The 23,429-nt window shown below is 43.4% G+C and overlaps 1 protein-coding gene across 5 annotated transcripts in view; it reads left to right on the top strand.

Moving 5' to 3' along the window:
* Nucleotides 1-14,301: 14,301 nt before the first annotated feature.
* KMT5B (lysine methyltransferase 5B) overlaps nt 14,302-23,429 on the top strand; it is a 28,216-nt gene continuing 19,088 nt past the window's right edge. For 2 of the 5 annotated variants that reach the window (XM_054635909.2, XM_054635904.2), the window contains exons 1-3: nt 14,302-15,085; nt 21,774-22,010; nt 22,663-22,810. In XM_054635909.2, coding sequence (XP_054491884.1) covers nt 21,857-22,010; nt 22,663-22,810 — 302 coding nt within the window. In that variant the 5' untranslated portion in view covers nt 14,302-15,085; nt 21,774-21,856. Of the gene's footprint in view, nt 15,086-15,446; nt 15,591-21,770; nt 22,011-22,662; nt 22,811-23,429 lie in introns of those variants that run through there. The other 3 variants (XM_054635905.2, XM_054635906.2, XM_054635908.2) reach the window with 3 other exon arrangements.

Below are 23,429 nucleotides of genomic sequence, written 5' to 3'. Positions count from 1 at the left end.
CTGTGTGGTGAGGGATTTTCATGGCTTTGGATAGAGATAGTGGTGATGTCCTGCCTGTGCATTATCATCCTCACCACCACCCAGAATGGGCAATTGTGTGCACTAATAGCTAGCATTCATTACAGAGGTAAATAGTAATTTTTTTTGGCTCAGTTATTTTACATCACTATAACTGTGCCTGGGCTGTGGTGATAAACCAAAAGTTTTGCTGATGTTGGCCTCAAGAGCTTCCTTGAATGCAGCTCTCAATTACAGTTTGTCTTTTCCTTTGCTTAGAAACCTTGCTCCATAAAAACAAGTTTTATTCATGAACCTAGCTCTAGCTGGCCTTCCTCAGAGCAAGAGACTGATTTCAAAAGTTCAGCTCCCTTTCCCTCCCTCACAAAGAAATTTCTTTTCATAACCTCTGAAGCAAAAACATAATTAAATTTCCAAATCACTGCTACAGGATTTTATGGGAGGCTTAACTTTCCAGAAGAGTGCAATAAATCAGAAAGGCTTTATTAAGAGCTAATTTAAAATATCCTGGTAATTTTTTTGCCCTTACAGAAACATAGAGATCAAGTAAGATCATTACACGGTTCTGCTATAGAAAAGAAGTCATTTGGGGCAGTGAGCAAGAAATGGGTAGTCAGAAGGTCAGTACTGGGACAATCCCTGGTCTCTATTTAGTTCTCAGTTTTCTAAGTTCATAGCCTGTGGAGGGTGACAGGATCTTCCTATTAAATACTGGAGAATGTTAAGCAGCTACAGAATACAATTTTTGAGCTTATTACAAGAACCAGCTTTCCACAGAAGTCCAAGTCTCCACTGTTCAGAGCACTAGGAAACTTTGGACAAATGCATACACACAGGCATCTGCATTTTTAAGGGCTCAGGAAAACAAGTATAGACACAAAATATGAACTGAAAGTCAATAAATTAGGGTACCAGCCTGATGGGGGAAAAACACTTCACCAGAAATTCATTATGAAGGAAAACCCTAGATCCTTCTCTGGCACCTGTCTTGTGACTGAAGAGTTCATTAGCCCAGATACCTCAGACAGTCTTGCAAGCAGCAGTATCAGTTCCTCTTCTCCAGGTAAACAGGAATCAATCCATTTAGGACATCATGCATCACATTTCATCTGGCAATCCAGAAACCAGCAAAAATTGCACAGCACAAAGAGTTGTTTCCTGAAGAAAACACTCTGTCTGCCCATTGACTCTTGAAGCTCATGGCTAATCCTGAGGCACAAGCAGTGTGAAGAGCACACAGTTCATGTGGAATCCTTCAGGTGGCACAAGCATGGACTGCTGTTTTCTCCAAATTCCAAACCTACATTCATTCCTGACAGCTGTGGTGACCTCATGTGTGTCCAGCCCTGTGTCCTGTCAGCAGGATAATGCACAGCTGACTAAACAAACCCAAACAAGAAATTCAACACCTTGCAGATGGCATGGCCTGCATGGTCTCACTGTTACCTTGAAATGGCTGTAGCACTGAGGAGAGGCTGACAGAAAAACTGACAACTCTCAATTCACTTTGAGATGAGGAGGATGACAGAGTCAAAACAGGTAAGCCAAGCTTACTAGTGTCTTTTGCCATTAGAGAACATGTGTGTCCCTGCCACAATGTCTAAGCATGTCAATATTTCCAGAGTCAAGGAAATCAGAGAGAGATGACGCAAAAGGATCAAATGTTGACTACAGGAAGCCACAAAACTAATGCAGTCACCCAAGTTTGTACAGGGTACACAAACTATCCAGGCTCCAGAGAGTCAGAGGGGTCAGGCATCATGAGTGATGAATCACCTTTTTCACAATTCTCTCCTAAAATAGGAGGACTAAGAGTAGACTCATAAATAAGACTGCAAAGAGCAGGAGAGCAAACAAGGGTCCAGTAATCCCTTGTCTGAAAGCAAGCTTTACTCTGTGCTGCCCTGGCCCCCACAAAAATGGCCTTGTCAATCTGTCCTGTCTATACCTACCATCTCACCACAAGAGGTTACAGAGGGAGAGTGCATTAACAGACTTTCTCAGCAAAATTCCACTTCAGAAAATATTTTACTTCAAAAGAAACTGAAAATTCACATAAAAATTAGATCATCTGGCCCATGAGATATGAAAAAACTTTCCACAACGAGAAACAGACAGATGAACAGCTAGACTAAGGCAGCAGGATTTTGCAAAATGCCTGCTCTGTAGTGTCTGGCTGATATAATGAATCAATAGATTACTGGCTTATGACCTGTGGAGTTTCCATTCCCTTGCAGAGCAGAGAGGAATATGGGCTAGGACAATATGCTCTAGCAGAACAACTCAGTAGTACAGCACTTAGGCATTAGCTACAAAATGCTGATGAAAAATACACCAAAAGTAGAGCTCCTCCTGGAAATTCCACTTACTAGTATCTTAACTAAACACATTTTTATGCCTCGAGTAAACAAACATATGAGGAAAAAATTAACAACTAAGAGAGGTTTGGAATTTTTTTTTCATTTTTAAAGTAACAAATAGCTAGCTTCTACACTGATGACTTTTCACTTATGAGGGGCCATTTGGTTTTAAAAGCTTAACAGAGACTGTAACTAGACCACTGCTGCTTGTCAGATTTGTAATCTAAAATTCCATCCCCATCACAAAGCAATTCGAAGAAGACTGCAAAAGAGGTGTTTGCATTTCTGTGTGACTGCAGAAGGTATGGCCTCAAATGCACACCCAGAGATGCAGCGGCCTCACGAGGGGTGCCCAATGGCAAAGCTGAGGAGCACGGCCAGAGCAGCTCTGACACCATGCCTGGGGGAGGGGGCTTCGCAGGGAGGTGGCCTTTTTGGGGCAAGGATGATGAGACTGGCCAACCCTGTCCTGCAAGCTCTGCCTGCTACACCTAATGGATGGATACTGGATGAAAAGGATAAAAGCCTAGAGAACAGGCTAATGGTTATTATGGGGTGTAATTGGACTGGCAGACTGGGGATCACACACAGACTGTAGCCTCACAAAGAAGCTGAGGCAGAGTAGGATCTTGTAAGCTAGAATCCTGGAGTTTATTTCCATATTCAAAAAAAACCAAAAACAAAAAACCAACCAACCAAACAAACAAAAAAAACCAAAAAAAAACCCCAAAAAAAACCCAAAAAAAAACCACACAAAAAACCAAAATACATAATTGAAAGCATTTATCTGTTCTGTGTATCTATACTTTCAGGACAAAAAAGGATAGCAGAAACCAAAAGCATACCTATATCAGATGTTAGGTGTTACTATGAAAAAGTTAAAAGTAAATTTATATTATTTAACCATAATGAAAAGACAAAGACCTGTGAGAGAACTATAATAAAGAACAAGTTCTGATTTCAGTCATGGAGTCCTTTAAAGAGATTGTTCTTACATACCAGGTCTAAGGCTTTCTTGAGGAGAGGAACACAGTACCAAAAGCAAAGTTGGACAGGGAAAAGGAAGGTTATTCTTCTGTACTTCTCAGTTTCAGCACAGAAGCTGTTTCAAAGCAAAGAATAAAGTCGCTGTATTTCTTGAGGCAGCTGAGGAAAACCTTCAGGGTTTGCTGTGAAGGTGCAGTAATCTCTGCATTCAGCACAACACTGCACATGCAGCAACCTCTTTGGCAGCTGGGCCTTACACACTGTGCCCTTTATGCACAAGAACACAAGGCAGTCCTTAATGCCTGATCTCAAGCTTGGAATTCTGTCCATAAGACAGAGTCTATAAGACTACTTAGACATTTAATAAGACATTGCTCTTACCATTAAGGTTCCTCAGTGAAACCAGGGCCTTCCCACTGATGTCAGCTTTCCCTGAAAAATCACTGCATCCTGCAGCCACCTAGACAGCTGTTCCCTGCCATCCCTCTGAATGTCACCTACAGATTTGAACCTAGCAGCCTTTTCTTGGGACTAACCATTTATTAGCTGCCAGCAAAGTAGCTATTTTTCCAAAGTAGTGGGGATGTGAAGAAGCTGTATTGATAAACTGGTCTCTGAGGCCCTGAGAGAGCAGCCTCTCTCTGCTCATGGCAGGAGAGGCAGATATGACCTCTCATGTTGGCAGGCATGTGTTGGGGAAGCAGCTTTCTGACATGATGGCACATCATGTTCCTCTTTGTGTGAAGAAAAAAAACCCACACTGACTAGAAAAGCCAGAGCTCCTTAAAAGGGTGTTCCCATCAATATTCAGAAAAATCAAGAAAAATTTCCCCTCTCATCAGATGTTCTCTTGCATTCAGATAATGGGAATGAGAAAGGACAGCAAAGCAGGAGAAGCAAAACTGATTTGCTTTATGTAGATATGTGCAAGCATCTACTCTGATCACTCCATCCATGTTCTCACTAACTCTGAACAGGGATACTCCTTGTTTCTCCTGGTGTGTCACTGGCCAAGTTTCCCTGTTTGTCTCCACCTCTCCTCAGAGGCATCTTGGAATTCTTCAAAGAGGTGAATGGGTTTGGCATTTAAGTGACTGGCCTTCAGCTACAGACTCAGACCCTGAATCACGAGAGCCAGACCTCCCCCAGTCTTGGAGCTCAGGCTGCTTATTTGTCACCACTCCATTAAAGCAGTATTTGCACACTGGGCCCTCCATGCTCCTGCTAGTGAAACTGTACCCTCCTAAAAAGCTGATCCAGGTCTTCAAAATCCACAGGAATTTCAAGAAAGCCAAAATTGTCAATCAGCCTTCATCTTGCAAGACCTAGCACTGCACCGCCATGACCATGGTTACTTCTGGCAGAAGGCTGAGAAGGAATGTCAGAAAGTTACAGCAAATCAAAAAGAACTTTTTTTTTCTAGCTCATCTAGAAAGCTGGATACAAATTAATTCTTCCTCTAAATAAAGGGAAAGGAGGAGAATGTGAAAGGCTGAATTTCAGGAGGATCTTTTACTCTACTACTTCAATTTTTAAACACTCTTAAGTCACATAGCAAATCTTTGAGGTAGACTTCATTAACTTACTGATAGGGTATAAAAAAGATTAGAAGGACAAATAACAGAGGGAGACAGGAGATTAGTGAAATATTTCGCATGCAAAACTAGAACTGCATTGAGGAATCTGTCATCCTAGCCTTTCCCTATCCTCTAATGGCACCATTTCCAGTGAAGGAGTTTGTGTTTTCATTATGCTCCCTCTGTAAACTACTAGTGAAGTGTTACAACAAACAAGAAAAGCAGACAGACAGCTTCTGACACTGACCAAGGGGAAGGTGCTGTCTGCAGAAAAAGTCAGAATAGACAGGCATGTTTAGAACACATTACATCCCCTTTTCTGTCATCTATCCTTCTGTCACTCACCAACCTCAATCCTCAAACCTCAAGAACTTGCAATCCTGCCTCTTGCATCTACCACTTTATGGTTTCCACAGATGCCAAAGTCATCAGGATGGAGTCTGTAAAGGAGAAAAAAAAAAACCAAAACCAAAAAACAACCAAACCAAACCCTGTCAAGCAAAAAAAAAACCCTTGTTGCCAAGGCAAAGCCCAGTCCAGATGTGTTGGCAATTTCTCACTAGCCTGTATGAAAAAAGGAGTACAGATTAAATTTCCATCTCTTGCCTTCCACTCTGCCTCCAGGAATAACACAGTCTTTCCATACCTTAGAATAGAGGCATCAAGCCTCCTCCATGAACATCCATGGCAGTAACCAATTTTTTTTCCATGCTTCAGTCCTAGACAAAGCTGAGAGGAGAGTGAAAAGGCTTTTTACAATAATATATTTCAATGTGCTTTACAGCCACAAGGAAGCAGGTCAATTATGATAGTTCCTGAAGTGATAATACCTGAGGCAGATTTACTGCATTGCTCTTTGGAGTCCAGCAAGACTTTCTATCATATTTAGGGAAGACATCTTATCAAAGCTGTAATTCCATTGCACTGAGATACATATAGCTATCACAAGCACACTGAGGGAAAGCCTCAAAAGTAAGCAGAGAAAAATGCTTACAAATGCTTATTTTTCTTTCACTCTGAGTAAACAAATTATTTATCACAGAGACTTTAGCAGAACTCACCATTACATGAACAAAGTAGGTAACTGGGCATTATGACCAAAATTTTGAAAAGCAGACAGAGACAGAGTGTCCACTTTGTGACATTTTACAGTGATCTCTGATTGCCCAAAGAGCAGAGCAACAATCTCTCTCAATCAGCCTAAGCTTGGCACCTTAAATGGATAATGATTTCGAAAAACCAAAGGGAAAGTCACTGAAATTCCACCTCTACAGACTGAAATTTGCATTGGACCTTCATGAACCTCTCTTTAGGCTGATCAAGTAGTTTTAGGGCCAATGTCATGTAAAATGGTGTGACACTCCCATCTGCAGAACTGTAAGGGCGATACAGCAAAGCAGATATGATGCGCTCTAGAGTTGAATCACCAGAAGAACACCAAGACTCCTGTATGTCTTTCAACATCAAATAAAACCAAAGTGGTTTTTCTCACATAACTGATAGCTGGTACTGTATCCAAATGTCTAACAAAAATTGGCTGGCTTTGAAAGAGATTTTTTCTGGCTTCCTTCCAAACTGCTCTCAAAACTACCTCCATAAGATGCAAGTCTCCAATGTAATAGACATGCAAGAAAAAAAGATGCTCAGTAGTTGCATATATTAAATCCTGAGACATTTTCCACTGTTGCAGGTGTTGATAGATCATCTGGTCCAAACTTACCTCAGCTCAGATTTTCTATTCTTTTCCAAAATACATAAATGAAGGAAAAAAAGACAGAATTTCTTTTAAACTCCTCATCCTTCCCTCCCCTAAATTAACCTCTTGCCTTCTTCCAAAATGTGTCATCAAATGGTAGAAGACATTGTTCCCCTTTCTGAGCAAGTAGTGAACAAGTAAACTCCATCTTGCTTGATGGAAATGCTGCAGAGATGCACTCATTTTTTGCCACTTGACAGAAATTCTCTAATTTTTTCCTTTTTTTTTTCCAAGGAGAGGAAAAATTCTTGTGCCAGCCCTGGGATATGAAGCCAAAACTATAAGAAAACAAATTATCCATGCTACTGCACCATTGCTGGGTAAGGCAGCCTCTCTGGAAACAATAGCTGGGGCTTGAGGTATCCACAGGGAAAAGAGAACATTGTGCTTGATTTACTGCCCTTCTCATGGGATTTACTCTTGGCAAAGTGCCTGCGTGGTTTATGTCAGAAGAGATACATGATTTGCATGTGCATCCAGTGCTCACTGTGAGGTAACTCTTTCGTGCTGATGGAGCATAAAAGGACTGAGCATCCAATGAATTAAAAAAACAAACAAACAAAAAAAAAAAAACCAACAAAACAAAACCCAACCAAAAACACACCTGAGAACCATCAGAACCATCCTCCATCAGGAAAAGCCAAAGGCCTGACAGGTTCTGGTAAGAGAGGGAGAAAGATGAATACCCACATATCCCTCCAACAAACCCAAAAGCAGTGATAAGAAGAAATGACTGTTAGATTTTGTAATTAGATAATGGCAGAACAGTGTGAGTGTATGAAAATCTGCAACAAGAACATGAAACAGGCACATTTCTGGATCATTTTTGCCCTTTTTCTACTGTTTGGATCATTTTAGAAACAGACACTACTTTTTTCAGGTATGTATTAGTACAAGTAATGTAGATAAATATAGATGGATAAATACCACTTTGATCAGCACACTCAGGTGGAATCAGATCAGTATCCATCAGAAATATTCCATGATCCTGTACATTTAAGAACAAACCAAACAAACCAACAACAACAAAAAAAAAAAAAAACCACAAAAAAAACCCAAAACCAAAAACCTCAAAACCAAGACAACTCCATCCAAGAAAAGAAAAGCACTCACCCAAACTTTTTACAAGAACAAAGCTTGCAAGGTGAAATTTGTGGTTTTGCTCTATCACTTGACACACAGATTCCTGCTGCTGTTCACATGACTGGAGACTGCTCAGTGACAGAACTGCACATACCATCTCTTTGGATTCACCAATCTCTAATGGATGAATGAAATTCCTTCCTACCTTCCAACAGGTGTGGTCCAGGCAGCCCAAAGAGTCTGCAGAGCAGAACCTGGTTCACTGCTATTTACCATGAGAGACAGTAAGCAGTCCATGGCTTCTTCTGGTGGCCACTCAGGGTTAGGCCAGCTGTAACAACTACCTCTGCTTTGTCTCTATTTTAGAGGGCTTGGGGAACTGAGAGCACCAGGCACCTTGCTGTTGTTTGGGGAACAAGTTTTCTCAGAACTTGCAGAATAACCAGGATCTGTATCCTGTATCATAACTCCTTGGGACTCTGTAGTCTTGCACTGATTTGCCTGTCTGTGCAGGGAGGAAAAGGCTGATTATAAAAAAAATATACAGAATTAACAACCTTTCTTGTTGGTCTGACAAAAGAAAATGAAAAACTCAAGCCAATATAATGAATTTCTGAGCAACAATGGAGCTTTGGAAACGCAGTAACAATTCCTCCCTCCAAAGCATGAAAATCACAGAGATCAATACAGCTTAAGGGAGACACTTGCCAAGCTCTCAAAGTTTTTGCATAGCAGCCTTCATTCAAACTGTATCCAAAGTGAGCAAGCAAAGCAAAGACACATAGAGACAAGGAAAAGCAACCCCAAACAACCTAAATAGAGTTTGGAAAAAAAAAAAAGGGATGGATTCAGGTAGAATTCAAAAGGAAATGGAGAATGCTTTTACAACTGCCCTGGAAGTTACAAATCATGGGCTGGCTGTGGTCCAGCTGTCACCTGCTGTATGTACAGCTCCTATGAAGTTAAAGGTGAGCCAGGAGAGTAAAGCTTCCAGAGATGTGCTACTATAAAACCACAAGTAATTTTAAAAGCATCCAGAAGTGACCATCTCATTCCAGGAAAAAAAACCCAAACAAACAAAAAAAAACACCACAAAAAACCAAACAAACAAACAAACAAAACAAAAACCAAACAAAAAAATCCCACCCCAAAACAAAACAAAAAACCCCACGACAAACAAACAGACTCAAAACAAAAATAAAACAAAAGGAAAAAAGCTAAACAAAAAACCAACAAAATGAAAACCAAACCAAAACAAAAACCTACATCTTTATTTGAAATACTTTTTTGATACCTTTCTGTACATTTGTATAATAGCTAAATTTATGGGTCCCTGATGTGATTGGGCTTTGTCCATGACACTGTAAGAGCAATAAGAGGCTTACTGAAATTAGTAAATTCATAATGAATTGGAAGAGCTTTGCCTCAAGGCTGTGAACAATACCTGGAGCCTGTTTTTCTTCAAGTTCCAACCTTTGTTTTCTGTACAAATACCACTTTCCTTCTATTGGTACCTCTTACACAGAGACAGGTCAGACAGACACTGGTGAAGGGAAGCAGGAACAAAGCAGTATTTGCTCAATAGCAAATCAGCATTCCTTTCTGAGAACAATAACTGCAGCATTCTTCCAAGGACTGGTGAAATCCAACTATCAACAAACAAAACAAATCCCAGAGAAGAGAGGAAAGAGAGAAAACCAGAAGGTTTTCACTGGGTTCTAACTGGCATCCAAACATTTGCTGGGAGTTCTCTCAAGAAATTCTGCATCTTTAGCAAATGTAATGTGCATAGTTATTTGCAAATGAATTCTGACTGTTCCTTCCTGCCATGCAATTCTTCATAATTTATTCTCATCTCCCTTTTCCTCTTCCTCTACAACTCGAATTACATTTTGGAAATGCATCCCTTGTTTGAGAAACAGGATTTAATATCACCCTAATCAGCTCCAATTTTTAGGGGAGAAGGAAAAAGAAATTGAAATTATTATTGTTTCATTTGATTGCATATGTTCATATGTCAGAAGGGTGTGATAAATCTAGGATCCATATTCAGAAAAAATTTATTTTCACCATTTTTATGGAAGAAAGGAAGGTTTTCTCCCTGTACATGAAGAATCTCCTCCCTGTACACAAAGACTTTTGGTTTCCAGGCACCTTTTGTAGCCCTCTGTGTCCATTGCCTTCTTTCTAAACAGCAAAATCTAGTTGTTATTATTAGAGATAGCAGTTACAGCTAAACTCCTCAACCTTCTCCCAGCTTTTTGTGCTGGACACAGCCCAATGTGCACAGAAGCTGTGACTACAACATTGAGTGACAGAGGTTCCTGTACCTGAAAATAATGACATCATTTATATTTGATGGTGGGGGGGGAAACAAAACCCAAAACAGGACTTAGGTAAACTTCGACAGATACTGATTAGCTGATTTCAAAAATAAAGAAAAGGGATGATATTGATATGCAGTAGTGGAGAAAATCTGCCTTTAATCATGGGCAGGCATCTGAGCTTTTGTAGTCAGCATTTCTTCACCGTGCCCCTGTATTGGAGTCACAGAAGATATCCCTATAAGCATCAAGAAATTCAAACCTACACATTTATTTTAGAAATAAAAATCTGCAGACCCTAAGTGAATACAAGGATGTAATTCAGCCTAGGATTTCTGCAGCTGTTAATAAATCACTCAAGCTGCACTCTGGCAGCTTATGACATCAGCAGATCCCCTCAAGTGAATTACAGCCATTAATTTACACAGAGAAGGCCATCTATCATCTATTATTGACCATCTGCTACTAAGAATATGTACATTTTGGATAAATTAATAAGACTTTGGCAGGAAACATCTTTTATTTTCTTCCTGAGTATAGTCACTTGTGATATCCAGCTTTGGGTTTGTGACTGTCAGTCAAAACCAACTTGTGACATCAGCCAGAGGTGGTCACACCTTGATGTCCTGGGCCCACCTGCAGCACCTCAGGTAAGGCACAGTGGCTGGTGCTTAATATCCTGCTCCTGCACAGAGGGCAGGGGCCAATCCTCTCACAGCTACCACAGCAAGGTATTTACTCACCCAATACACAAAGGAAACAAATTCTCAGTGTGACCATGCCAACAAAAGAGTGTTGTTTGCAATGTGAAACCTGTTACCTCTTTGCACATCATTTCTCCCCAGCAGTGAAAGTGATGGCTACAGAGCAACTCCTTGCCCTGCACAGAATATATAAAAGCCACCATAAATGAAAGATCAGGCTCATTAAATCTGATTACATCCTTTGGCTCCTTCCTTGTAACACCCTCTGCTTCTGCATACTTCACCTCTACTTGGTGATACTGCTGGGCTCCTAAGACTGTCAGAACTCATGGTAAGGATTTGGGCACAGTATTTCCAGTTTAGAATTCCAACACAAGTTTTACATAAGACATAGCACAAGTCATAGTGTGCTTTAAAACTTTTATGGCATGAGGGTGCCTCAGAGCCTGGCAGGCGTGCTAAAGAGCCAGAACATACATGACAACTCAGCTTTGACACTGGCACAGGAACACCCCCAGATGTCTGTGTCACAGCTGCTGATGCTGGGTCTCTATAAAAGCACTGCAGAATAAAAGTCAGAAATAAAACCCCAACGCCTGCATGGCAGAGTAGAACTGTCAAGCAGGTGATGGACTTTTCAATTGTGGTTGTATGTTTGCAGTTCTCTAAATTACCCACTGGCACAGCTGGTAAATCAGGTTTGCAAATAAATAAAGTCAGAATGGCCTCACAGGCACAGAACACCATTTGCTCAGCTAGAGCTGTATCTTCTTCAGCTTAAGCTGGATTTGGCTTCATGTCAATGGCAAGGTTTTGTTGCAGGGGTGGTTTGGAAGAGGGAGGCTCAGGGCTCCATTCTGACCCTGGAGCCATGGGCAGATGTCTGGGCCCACACAAAGCCCCAGAGATCACAGTGCAGCAGCAGCAGCTTCTACACACAACTCAACTCTAAAGTTCACTTTTTCCTTCTTAAAAGATGTCTTGTACAAAACCACTCATCACATTAATATTTTACTAACTACAAATTTCCAGTAAAAACTGGATGACCAAAAATGTTTATGATATTAGGGCTGTGCTGTCATAGCATATATGGGATGCTGAAAATGTAAAAACTACTCCCAAAGTGGGAACACCTAGAAAATCTGCAAAAAACCAGATTTTTTTATAACTAACAATTTAGGAAGACTATTTTGGAAATTTAAAACTACTGATTCTTGCCAATGCACACTGAAACCTCTGCAGGTCTTGATACATGCTGAAAATCTTTTGGTTTAATAGTACCCGAAAAAAAAAAATCTCCAGAAGTCACAAAATCAACACTGAGCTCTTGAGTAACATGTGACTGAAATTTTTACGCCTTTAATGAATGAATCCGTCATTCCCATCCTTTGATAACTAAGTAGAAACAACAGAGGTTTATTACCTGAGATTTTTTCATGTTCTGGTGAGGGTCTAGGCTGATGTGGTAACATTAACTTAGAAAGCAAAACTAATGTTGAAACTAACCTAAACAGTTTCTAAACTGAAGTCTGAACATACTATACAAAATGTAATAAATTACTCAGATTTAGTGGGAGATAGTTGCCATGTATCTGCTGGTTTCCAAAAGAAAAACCAAAACAAAACACCCAAACAACACAAAACAAAAAAAAACCCACAAAAAACCCCAAACAAACAAAACCCAACAACAACAAAAAACCAAAAGGCACATTTAACATAGTAAACTTATTCTTGAAGCGTCCTATCAAAATTTGACCATGGTTTGGTCATGCAGTTTTCTTATTTTCAAAGACAGTATTTTGTTCTATTGAATCAAAGGCCTACAATGCAAAAACACTACAATGCAGAAGAAATAACAAACTGTACTTGAATTGGAAATAGTGATTATTTTTTTGTTAAACTTTTGTCATTGTTACCAGAAGAAAAAAGTCTCAGGTAAAATAATTCTGGGGGGAAAAAAAATTGCCCTTTCAGATGTAGCCAGAGCTTTGTCACCAGAGCACCTGCTGGAAAGGATGTAAATAGGGGTTTTCTTGTGTGCTGCTTTCAACCACACTAAGGATTCACCAGCCATTGCCAGAGCTATGGAAAACTTGGTGCCATGAAGACTGAAGCCAGTGTCTTCCAATCTAGCAATATCCAATCTTCCAAGAGGACTGTAGCCATTCCCTTAAACCTACAGAGCAAGCTGGTGCACTACAAAGCAATATACACACGTTATTACTAATATTATCACAGTGCTACTGCTTGCAATGCTGTTGACAGCCCATTCTGGTTTGAATTAAAGATTTTAGACATTTAGAATTCACCTGTAAAAGTCTATGTTAACCTGGTTTAACAACTGGGCAGGCAAAAACTCAGCTTCAGAGGCAATTTCTTGTTATCAAATTAGAGTAAAATCAATTTGCCTAGCAATTTGGCTTGTTGAGACGCATGGCATTTCCAAATATCATCTCACTGGTGTTATTAAAGCAAAATTAAACAAAGTCACATGCAAAATTACGTTCAATTCAAAACCTTTAGCATCCTACTATGCATAAAGCTGAGAATTTGGTATTCTGGGTGAGTAGCTGTTGACAGGATAGGTGCTACATAGAAAAGCTTTCCTCTTCCACAGACGTTTCTGGTTGCCTTAGAACGAGTGCAAACAATATAAAAGCTTTGAGAAACTTATAAAAATAAAGCTCCTATTCGAGAATACTTTGTACTGCCACGAGCTTATTGTACAACAAAGTACAGAATACGCAGCATGAAACATCACGCACATCACAGAATTCCTGAACGTCCAGCAGGAAAACGCTGGCCTCCGAGCTTTCCAAGCCCCGCCACTGTAGTACCGCTCTACAGCTACTGCACTAACAAGCTTTTTTTCCCCACAAGCGTGTGTAATTCTGCCCGTTCCTGCCTCGGGCGCTATCGCAGCCGTCACTCCCCGCCCCGCTATCGCGACAGGGCGCGACACTGGCGCCGCCGCCTTTGTTCGGGCGCGGGGGCAGGGCCGGGCCCCGCCGCCGGGGGGCGCTCCCGCCGCCACCGCTCCGTGCGGGCCGCGGCCACCGCCCGCTGCCGGCCCCGCCGCCGCTGCCTTCGGCGCTGCCCCGCGGAGGGGAGGGGAAGGGAGGGGAGGGGAGGGAGGTGCCGTCCCAGCCCCTCCAGCCCACGGGGGCCATTTTTAAATGCCTCTGTCAGGCAGCGGTGCGGGGGGAAGCAGGTGCCGGAAGAGCTGAGTTTGCGGTCCCACTCCCCTCTCAGGCGGGGCACGGCGAACTGTCGCCTCCCAGACCCCCCAAGGCCAGCACGGCAAGGGACCCGTGAGGCGCCACAAGGAAACACATCCCGGCTCCATCCCGGTGCGCGCCCCGCGGCGGGGAGTCCCCCGCGTTTAAAGGGCAGCACCGCGCGGAGGGATCCCGGAGCGGCACTTCTTCCCGCATACACGGCCGTGCGGGGCGGCCCGGGCCTCGTTCCCCTCCCTCGGCGGGATCCCTCCGCCGCGCCGGGAGGTCATGGGCCCCGCGGCCGCCGCCGTCCCCGCTCCGCGGCCGGACGCGCTGCCCCGACTGCCCCCGCGCCGCCCCCGGTGAAACGGCGGCGGGGAGCGGCGCGGCTGGGGGCGGGCTGTTTTTTTTCTGCGAGAGGTGTATCCTTCCGCGGCGGCGGGAGTGCGCGGCGGCGGGTGTCCGCGGTGTCCCTCCGCCGCCGGGAGCGCAGGGGCACTCGGCGTCTCCCCGGACGGGGCGAGGAGGTCGCGGGCTCCGCCGGGAGGAACAAGAAGAAACTTCGGGACGCGGCGGCCAGCGCGGCGCTCGCCTGGCTCGGCAGGGCGGCGGAACGAGGGCTCCCCGCAGGGAAAGAGGAGAAGGACGAGGAAGCGGCGGCCGGCCCGCGCCGCCACCCCGCGGGGTCTCTGCGGGGGAGCCCGGGGGACTCTTTCTCGCGGGGCGCGGCGGAGGGATCTCCAGGCGGCTCTCCCCGCCGCCTCCCCCCTGCGCCGCTCGCCCCTCGGCGCCGCCATCTTGGATTTTAATCCGCCATTTTTTTTCCTCCCCCCACTTGGAATTATTTTTTATCACTATCGCCGCTTTTTTTTTTTCTCTCCCCTTCCTTAGTTTTTCTCCCCAGTCCGCCCCTCCCTGGCTCGGTCTTCACTTTCCCCCCTTCAGCTTCCTCCCTTCCCCCTCCCCCCCCCTCCTCCCGCACCCTTGCCTTTGATGATTCATTTTCCCCCGGTGGTAGCGGGGGCAGCGCCGGCGGCGGGGGACCCCAGCGCGGGGCGGTGAGTTTGGGTCTCTGGGGAGGGTCTGTGTGTGCTCTGTGGGGCAGGGGAGGCGCCGGGGCTGTGAGAGGGCTGCGCCCCTGAGCGCGGGGGGGCCGTGAGGAACCGCGCCCGGGGTCCGGCAGCGTGCGGGGCCGCCGCGGGCAGGGCGGGGGCGGCTGTCGGGGCGCTGACGGCGGCGGGCGCAGCGGGGACCCACGGGCGGAGGGGCGGCCGCGGGCGGGGCCGGGCCCCGGGGCCGGGGGCGGTGGGGGCCGCGCGGGGCCGGGGCGTGCGGCGGCGCCGGCGCGCGGAGAACGCCAGGGGGCAGCAGCGGGCGCGGGGGCGGCGCCGCCCGGGCCGGACCCGGTCCCGCTCCCCTTTCCGCCGGGCCGGCCCTGCGCTCCGGGCCGGGAGTTTCTGCCAGTTCCAGTCGTTCTGCCTCTGGGTTGACGGCTTTAGTGACCCTCTCGATCTTGCCTCGGTTTGATGGAACGGCCGGACTAGTTGCCTTGGGGGTTTTATGGTATGTTTTTCTGGTTGGGGTTGTTTTTTGTGGTTTTTTATCGGAGGATACATGCCATTAGGGAAGGCGTAAAAGGCACGTATTTGCCCAATATCTGTATCTGAAACTTTAAAGGGAAGTTACCTTTAAGACGTTACTCTCGGAGTCGCGAAAACCGGTGAGAGGGAGAGTGCGTGGTGTTTTGCCAGGGTGTGTCACAGGCAGTGTGAGAACCTGAAGTGTAGAACTTTGTGGAGTTTTCTGGTGCGTTAAATTCAGTGCAGAGCAACATGTCTCAGGACAAGACGACAGTCTTAAGTTGTGCCGAGGGAGGTTTAGCTTGGACATCGAGAATTTCTTCACAGAAGGGGTGATTAGACATTGGAATGGGCTGCTCAGCGAGGTGGTGGAGTCACCGTCCCCGGAGGTGTTTAAGGAAAGACTGGACGTGGCAATTAGTGCCATGGTCTAGTTGAAAGGGTGGTGTTCAGTCACAGATTGGACTCGATGATCTCAGAGGTCTTTCCCAACCTAATTGATTCTGTGATATGAGACGGCAATATGATTAGTGTTTAATAGTGTAACTATAAATACATACTGGCAAGTTTTTATCAATGAGATTAAAATGTATTGTAGGATAAGTTCTCATGGAGCCATGCCTTGTTTCCATAATCTGACCACTATAACTAGGGATGCAGCTGCTTCAATTTTCATTAACACTGAACTGTTCAGTTCTTTGCTTTCTTCCTTTCAAGTAACAATATGGGAGGAAATCAAGACTTACTTGGTTGAAAAGTTGGATGTTATTGTTTCTTTATCAGGCTGTTTTCTTATTAGGACCAGCTAGACACAGACATCTCTGCTTTATACCCACTGGAGCTCACAAACTGGAAATTCAGACTTATTTAAAGCAATTGCTTAATGTATTGCATTTAAATGAATGAGTGGGATGATGTATCCTTGTATACTCAGTAACAGGACTGATTAGGCTCTTGAATGCTTTTTTTGCTCTGTTAGCACTGTCCTATTCCAGGACTACACTTCCCAGTATGCTCTTCCCTGGAAACAGCACATGCTTTAAGGCAACAGACTGTTGCCCAAGTCAGCATGGTAAGTGTCAGGTGTGATACTCTTGTGCCAAAGCAGAGCTGTGGTTTGAGGATGCAGAGAAGTCCCAGCTGAAGTTCTCCTGACCACTTCCCTGACCTTGTGTGTTCCCCCTGCCCCATAACATTCACTCTTGGTTCAAGCCCGCCAGGTTCAGATTTGTCTGGTGACACCCCTGATTCAGTGACCAAATCTTTCATGTCACTTGGCTCTGTGTTTGTTTCGCTGGCACTGAGGGGGGATGGCATGGAAGAGGGTACAAGCAGCTGGGGGAGCAGCAGTGCTCCTTTTGGAGTTACACTGGTTTGGAGTCTTCATTGAACTGTTTGACCCAGCCATGGTGGGGCTGCCCCAAACTGAACCTGAATCTGTGTAAGTCATACAGCTGCACACACACAGAGCTAATTTGGGTCATGGAGAAGTCCACGGAGCGCTGGCATTGGTGAAAGTGTTTGTGTGAATTGGCAAGTGGGAGGAAGGAGGTTCTCCCTCTCCTGGAAGCAGCTGAGCTTTTATATTGTCTCTGTGACTTCTGCATGCTGGAGTTGTTGCAGTGACTTGAGGGAATCACACAGGCTTTGGGGTGCTGTGCTCAGCCCCACCCTGAGAGAGCACCCAGTGGAGGACATGGCAGGGCAGAGGAGGAGCTGCTCAAGTGTAATTTGCTCTTTGACACTCATTTAGTGCTGGTACTGGATTGCTTCTGTGCCTGTGCTTGGATTAGTATCCAAACTGATACACAAAAACCGTGTGGCTGCACAAGAAAAAAAGGGGAATGAATGCCAAATAGCCAAGCTATTGGTGGGAGACTGGAGCCTGAGTTTGGGTCAGTTTTGGATCCAGGCTCTCCCAAACCTGCATGCTGGGGCTGTAGTTCTGCAACAGTCTGGACTGACCTGAGTCAGTTTTGACACAGTCTTACAGCCTCCCCATGCCATTATTAATCCGTGTCCAGTTCTGCAGTGAGCTTATTCTCAGCACTAATTAGCTGAAAAGAACCAATCAAAAACATTTTCTGGGGCTCTGGTTTACTGAACCTTCAGATTCACTACTCTCAAGTCTCTTCAACAAGATTTGAGACTGTTCTGAATAGCTCCTTAAAGCTGTGCAGGTTTTCCTTCAGCTTTGAATTTGATCAGTCATTTTAATTCTGGTGATCCCATAGGAAAACTAGTTGCACAGTTTTGCTCTGCTTCCCAAATTCCAAGGTCTGTTTACTTTTTGTAGGGTTACCAATAATGAAACCTTTGCTTTTCTCTTGATATCTCTGATTTGTCTAGAAGAGCTGAGGCTGGGTTTTTTGGTTTGGTTTGGTTTGGGGTTTTTTTTTTGTTTTGTTTTGTTTGGGTTTTTTTTGGTTTGGTTTGGTTTTTTTTTGTTTGTTTGTGTGTATGTCCTATATTTGCTTTAGGTCACTGTCTTGTTGAGGAAAACTTTGTTGCAGCTATTGTTAATTAAAAAAAAAAGACAAGCAAGCCAAACTGTAGGTGTTTGAGTTCTTAAAAATTTTTTTTTAAAAAAATCCATAAGCTATATTTTAAAGAAGGTCTGTTGTCTGTCTGTACTAATTGTGTTAGTGCTTCAGTTTTCATTTTTAAGAGTACTGTTGCAATGAAATGCCTGATACCTCAGTGAGAAGTACCAAATGCAATTGAGCTATATTGTGGCATTTGAGGAAATGTGCCTATCAAACTAGCATAATACAATTGCTAAAGGCAGTGTGATTTAAAGAGTAGTGGTGTTATTAACAAAGGGTTAAAGCAGCATTGTGGTCATTTATATTGAAATGCAAAAGGTCCCTTGGAAGCTCTAATTGTGCTGGTAAACTTCACGGTTGTAGTAAACCTGAAGTCCTAAGTGGTCCAGGTGTAGTGCTAGATTTTGATGGCAGAGCTCTGTAGTGAGAGTTTCGAAGTATGTGGTGGTGTAAGTATATTTGAGTGTTTTCTTGAATGGGAAGATAGTGTTCATCTCTGCCTTTTCTCCCTCAATTCCTAAAGGACTTGTCAGTATGAATCTGATGTAGAAAGCAGTGAGAATAAATCACGTCAGAAGATATAAGTACCACATGGTGGTGGTTAGTGGTGCATCTCTTCCTTCCTTTCAGGTTTTCTCTTGGCATTAGCAGCTGAGATATTCACGGGGAAAGGAATCCTTGCTGTTGTTTCTGGCTTTTGGTATCATGTCTGGAAAGCTGGTTTTGGGTACTGGGGGAAGGAATCACAGAGTCACAGAATGGGTCAGGCTGGAAGGGACCTCAGTGGGTCCTCTGGCCCAACCTTCCTGCTCAGGCTGGGCCATCCCAGAGCACATGGCACAGAGCTGTGTCCAGATAGATCCTGAATATCTCCAGTGAGGGAGACTCCACACCCTCTCTGGGCAGCCTGTTCCAGTGCTTGTTCACCTGCACAGTAAAGATGTTCTTCCTCGTATTCAGGTGGGACTTCTGTGCACTTCTTTCTGCCCACTGCCTCTTGTCCTATTGAATAGTGGCTGAAGAAGCACACTTGCAGTCTTCAAGTTTGTCATTTGGCTGATACCAGAACATAGAGGGAGCAGGAGATTGAGACAGAGGTTTTCTTGCTCATTAGGCTGATGAGCCCAAACACATAATGATTTTTTACCAGAATTTTGCTATGCATCACTAAATGGCCTGATTTTGTTTGAGGAGGACTTATGTTGCTGTCTATATCAATCTCTTTTGGAGCAGAACAAAGTGTTTTTCCTAATGTTTAGTACAGTTTGAGTATCATTCTGTGGCCACGTTGCTGCTTACCTTTGCAGTGGTCCCTTCCTTGTCATTGCTGTTCCTGGTTAAGCAGAAGTGAGTTAGCACAGACAGTACTCACCCTGCCCAAAGGGCCCTTGTGAGAGGTGGGTTTCCTTCTCTGTGCAGAGAACGCCTTTCCTTCAGCCCACTGTGGCTGCTGGACCTGGTGATTGTCAGAAAGTAGCACAGTAAGCATTTCCCCCAGACTGCTGGATACAATACAGCGTTCACCTGCTCTCTGACTTCATGGGAGTTTCATTCACCTGTCTGCTTTTGGGCTGTAGCAAGCACAGCGTGGAGTTCAGTCCTGGTGTACAAAGATACCAAGACTGAATTTCATGCAGGTCTTTAATGTAGTTTCTGTTCTAATGCTTTTCATTACCACTGTTACAAAAACATGGCAGAATGGGGGTTAATTAGAGTATATAGACCTGTAAAATTAATAGATGGCAATGTAAGAAAAGAGAAGTTTGAGAGTTTACATCAGAGTCAGTCAGTGGCAGATCTTCACAGAGTTGCTTTTCTGACAGGTGGGATGCTTAACAAGGAAGTTTAAGGGGGTTGTTTGGTTGGTTTTGAAGTTTTGGTGGTTTGTTGTTTTTTTTCAGATGTATGTTATGATAAACTTACATGTGTATGTTATCAGCAAGCTCTGTGAAATAAAAAAAAGCCTATCCAAGGGTGTTTTGGTGGTACTTTGTAAAAGAGCTAGGTCTACCTATAGTTGAATGAATAGAATTAATCTTGAGGTTAAAGAAAATCCCTTCTATTACTGGGAGCAAGAAAATTCTTTGTCCACTGAAACTATTTCAATTCTTTTTCTTGATATTGATGCAGTAACTGAGCCAGGTTTTGCTCAGTGTGATTCTGTTACACTTTGTTGATAATCTTTACTGCCCTTCTTTATCAATTTGTAAAAGTTTCTAAAACCTGTCCATTCCTGGGTGATACGTTCTGGTAAGATGCTTGAGCGAATGCTTCTGTAAATACGCAACACACTTGTCTTTACTGTGTTTCCTTAATTGCCTCAGTCTTCTGCTTCTTTGTAAATAACTTAATTACAAATCATCTGGCCATAAACATTTCTTTAGGTAGCTGGATCACACAGGTGTCTAGCAGAAATCTAGTCATTTACTGCTCTCACCTGATAAAAAGCAGAAGTTCCACAAAAGACAGTATTTCTAACATCTCTTAGTTTGTTGTTCCATTTCTTCCATCAGATTGAAATGTGTGTTGCAATGGCCTGTTACCAGCTGTGAGCAGAGCATTGCTTTTTTTATATAATTGCAGTAAAATGAAAAGGCACAATTTATTTCTTTGTGAGGAAGCAGTAGGGAGAAGGGTGAATTAAAATCAAGAGAATGAATTACTAATGTGTAAGTGCAATTGTAAAATAATTTTGTAAATCGGATCTTTTCCTGCAAGTTATACAGAGAGAGACACAACTGTGTACAAAAACATTATTAGCTTTCTTATAATTATTTATGCAAAAGACATTGAGACTACGGGCAAAAACTAGCATTTGCTTTGCTAGACATTTCTGTACTGTAAAATTGCAATTCTGCTTCTGACCCCACTTAGTATTGGCATGTTGAACCAGGTGTGTTGTGACTGGTTTGTTTTGTCAAAATGGAATAGTAAGAATAGTAGCCTGGGTTCTCTAGGTCATCATTGAGGGTTTCTTGGGCTCTGATTTTTGAATAAAGATCTAACATTTTTCCCTTAACCCCATTCCAAAAATGTACATTTTCTGGTTGGGTTTTTTCCTTTTTTCTTTTAAGCTGTGCTCATCTTTAGTTCTTGGAGGATGCATGTGAAATGGTCTTTGCTGTAGAGTTCCCAGTAGGTTATTAGTTTTATGTATTAGGAGATAGAATCGTTACTGGATGTGTATTTGAAAATGCTCTGGGTGTGGAGTCACATAGCTGTGGACATGTTAACCCACATGTATGTAAGCTTGTACAGGTATATCTGTGGGTATAGTCCAGCTCTTAAAGATGAGCTGCCATTAGCAATTTATCAGCTCCAGAATTCCGTCCTTGCTGCCAGATGCCATTGTAAGTTGTAGGACGGTACTTCACCTGTTCACAGTTCTGTGTACTGGTGCTAATGAATGGCTTTTCTTTCTTCCTGATGCAAATGCAGATGGCCATCTTTCCTCCCACCTTTCCCCACCTTTTCTTTGGGGGGTGGGGGTGAGGATGTGTTTCAGTTTTCTTTTACTACAATTATTATTGTTGGGGTATTATTACTATTTTTTTTAACGCTGTATCTTGAAAAAACAGTTTCCCAGTAAGTTCTAATCATGTTTGTTTTATTTCCAGTAGGAATTGGAACTGAATTTATTCATCCACTTCTCCAAGCCTTTTGAAAAGTGACTAAATGCAACTGAGTCAGATTGTCTGTGGGTATGAAGTGGCTGGGAGAATCCAAGAACATGGTAGTGAATGGCCGGAGAAGTGGAAGCAAGTCGTCTAATGACCACGCACAGACCAAATTGCAGCATGCAGGAAAGGAGAATCCAAAGACAGGCAAAAATGGAGTTGAGAGAAGATCAAGCAGATGTATGTATATGTTTCTGCTGCTTAGTGCTATGATTCACTTCCTAGTTTGCCAGCCAGGCTGCTGTCTTACCTAATTCATGAGGGAGGTCTGCAGTCAGCATGGAGCTAACATAGAAATATTAGTTATGTATGTATTTTCTGGATGTGTTAAGTCCCTTCAGGAATGTAGATTTCTTCAGATCACTTTAAAAGTCAAGTAAGAATAACTGGGTGTAAATTAATTTTCAACTGTTATAACTATAAAATGCATGATTGGCACTAAGTGACAACTAGTATGATTTGAAGTGGATAACATCATTTGAAGTACTTGCCCAATTTTCAGTGAATATCCTTGTAGAAGTAAACCCCATTTTTTAATCAAGTCACATCAATAGCCATTCTGCAGTCATGCTCCTTAAAACCTTAAAAAAGGTTTTAAGGAATATGGATTCTTATTTTTGCTATTGGTCTGGGATGAAGGATTAAATGCAAATTAGTCCTTTATTCAGATGTCCTTTACAGTCCTTTATTCTGCTTCTCCAGGTACTTCATCATCTTCCTCAACTGTTCTGTATTTTTTTGCCTCCAGCCTGTGTGTCTGCCTGTCCCCAAATGTAGCTGGGCTCTATAATATCCCTTAAGTGATATCTAATTTGTGCTCTCTTATTTGCAGGTAGCAGTGCTTCAGGATTTGAGGGACAAAGTCGTTATGTGCCTTCCTCTGGAATGTCTGCCAAGGAACTCTGTGAAAATGATGACCTAGCAACTAGTTTGGTTCTTGATCCCTATTTAGGTTTTCAGACACACAAAATGAATACTAGGTAACTTGTCTTTATTTTTCTAGAAGAGAATTCATCTTCTTAGTTGATGTAAATCAGCAAAACCGTGGAATTTTGTGTGTGTTTTAAGTGAAAGAATGCAAATTTGCGAGTAGCTTCTGCCTTTAAAATGGTGTTGCATGTGGATCTGGAACTCAGCACTACAAATGCAGCCTCTCACAGTGCTCCATCAGAGGACTTTCCATTAGTCTCGTGTATTTGTGCAGTAGAACAGGCTGATAATAGGCACTGTTTTCTAGCTTAAACAGTTAACCAATTGTAAGTTTGAAACCAGTAGTCATTTGAAATTATTCAATGGCAGAAGCCAGTGTTTGGTAACTTTTGTGTTTATTCCATCTGCTGGATGCTTTATTTTTCCTTCCTTACTCTTAAACAACGGAAGAAAGATGTAGCTCCTGAGCAGTTCAGTGTTGGTGCTACTCAATCTGAAGTTCTGGCAGACCCCTGCTGAAGGAATTGCTACTCAGATGTGTCTGTATGGATGAGATCAATGAGTGTGCCAGCTGGAAACTTGCTTACCAGAGTTGCACCTACTTTTGCACTGTTACACATCCGTCTGAATGCTTTGATTGTGCATTCTGTGTGGTCTCAGGGTTTAGCT

Source organism: Agelaius phoeniceus, chromosome 6 (assembly GCF_051311805.1).
Source record: "Agelaius phoeniceus isolate bAgePho1 chromosome 6, bAgePho1.hap1, whole genome shotgun sequence".
Taxonomy (NCBI): domain Eukaryota; kingdom Metazoa; phylum Chordata; class Aves; order Passeriformes; family Icteridae; genus Agelaius; species Agelaius phoeniceus.
Note: the sequence above shows the minus strand (reverse complement) of the source record. Positions and strands in the feature narration are given on the sequence as shown.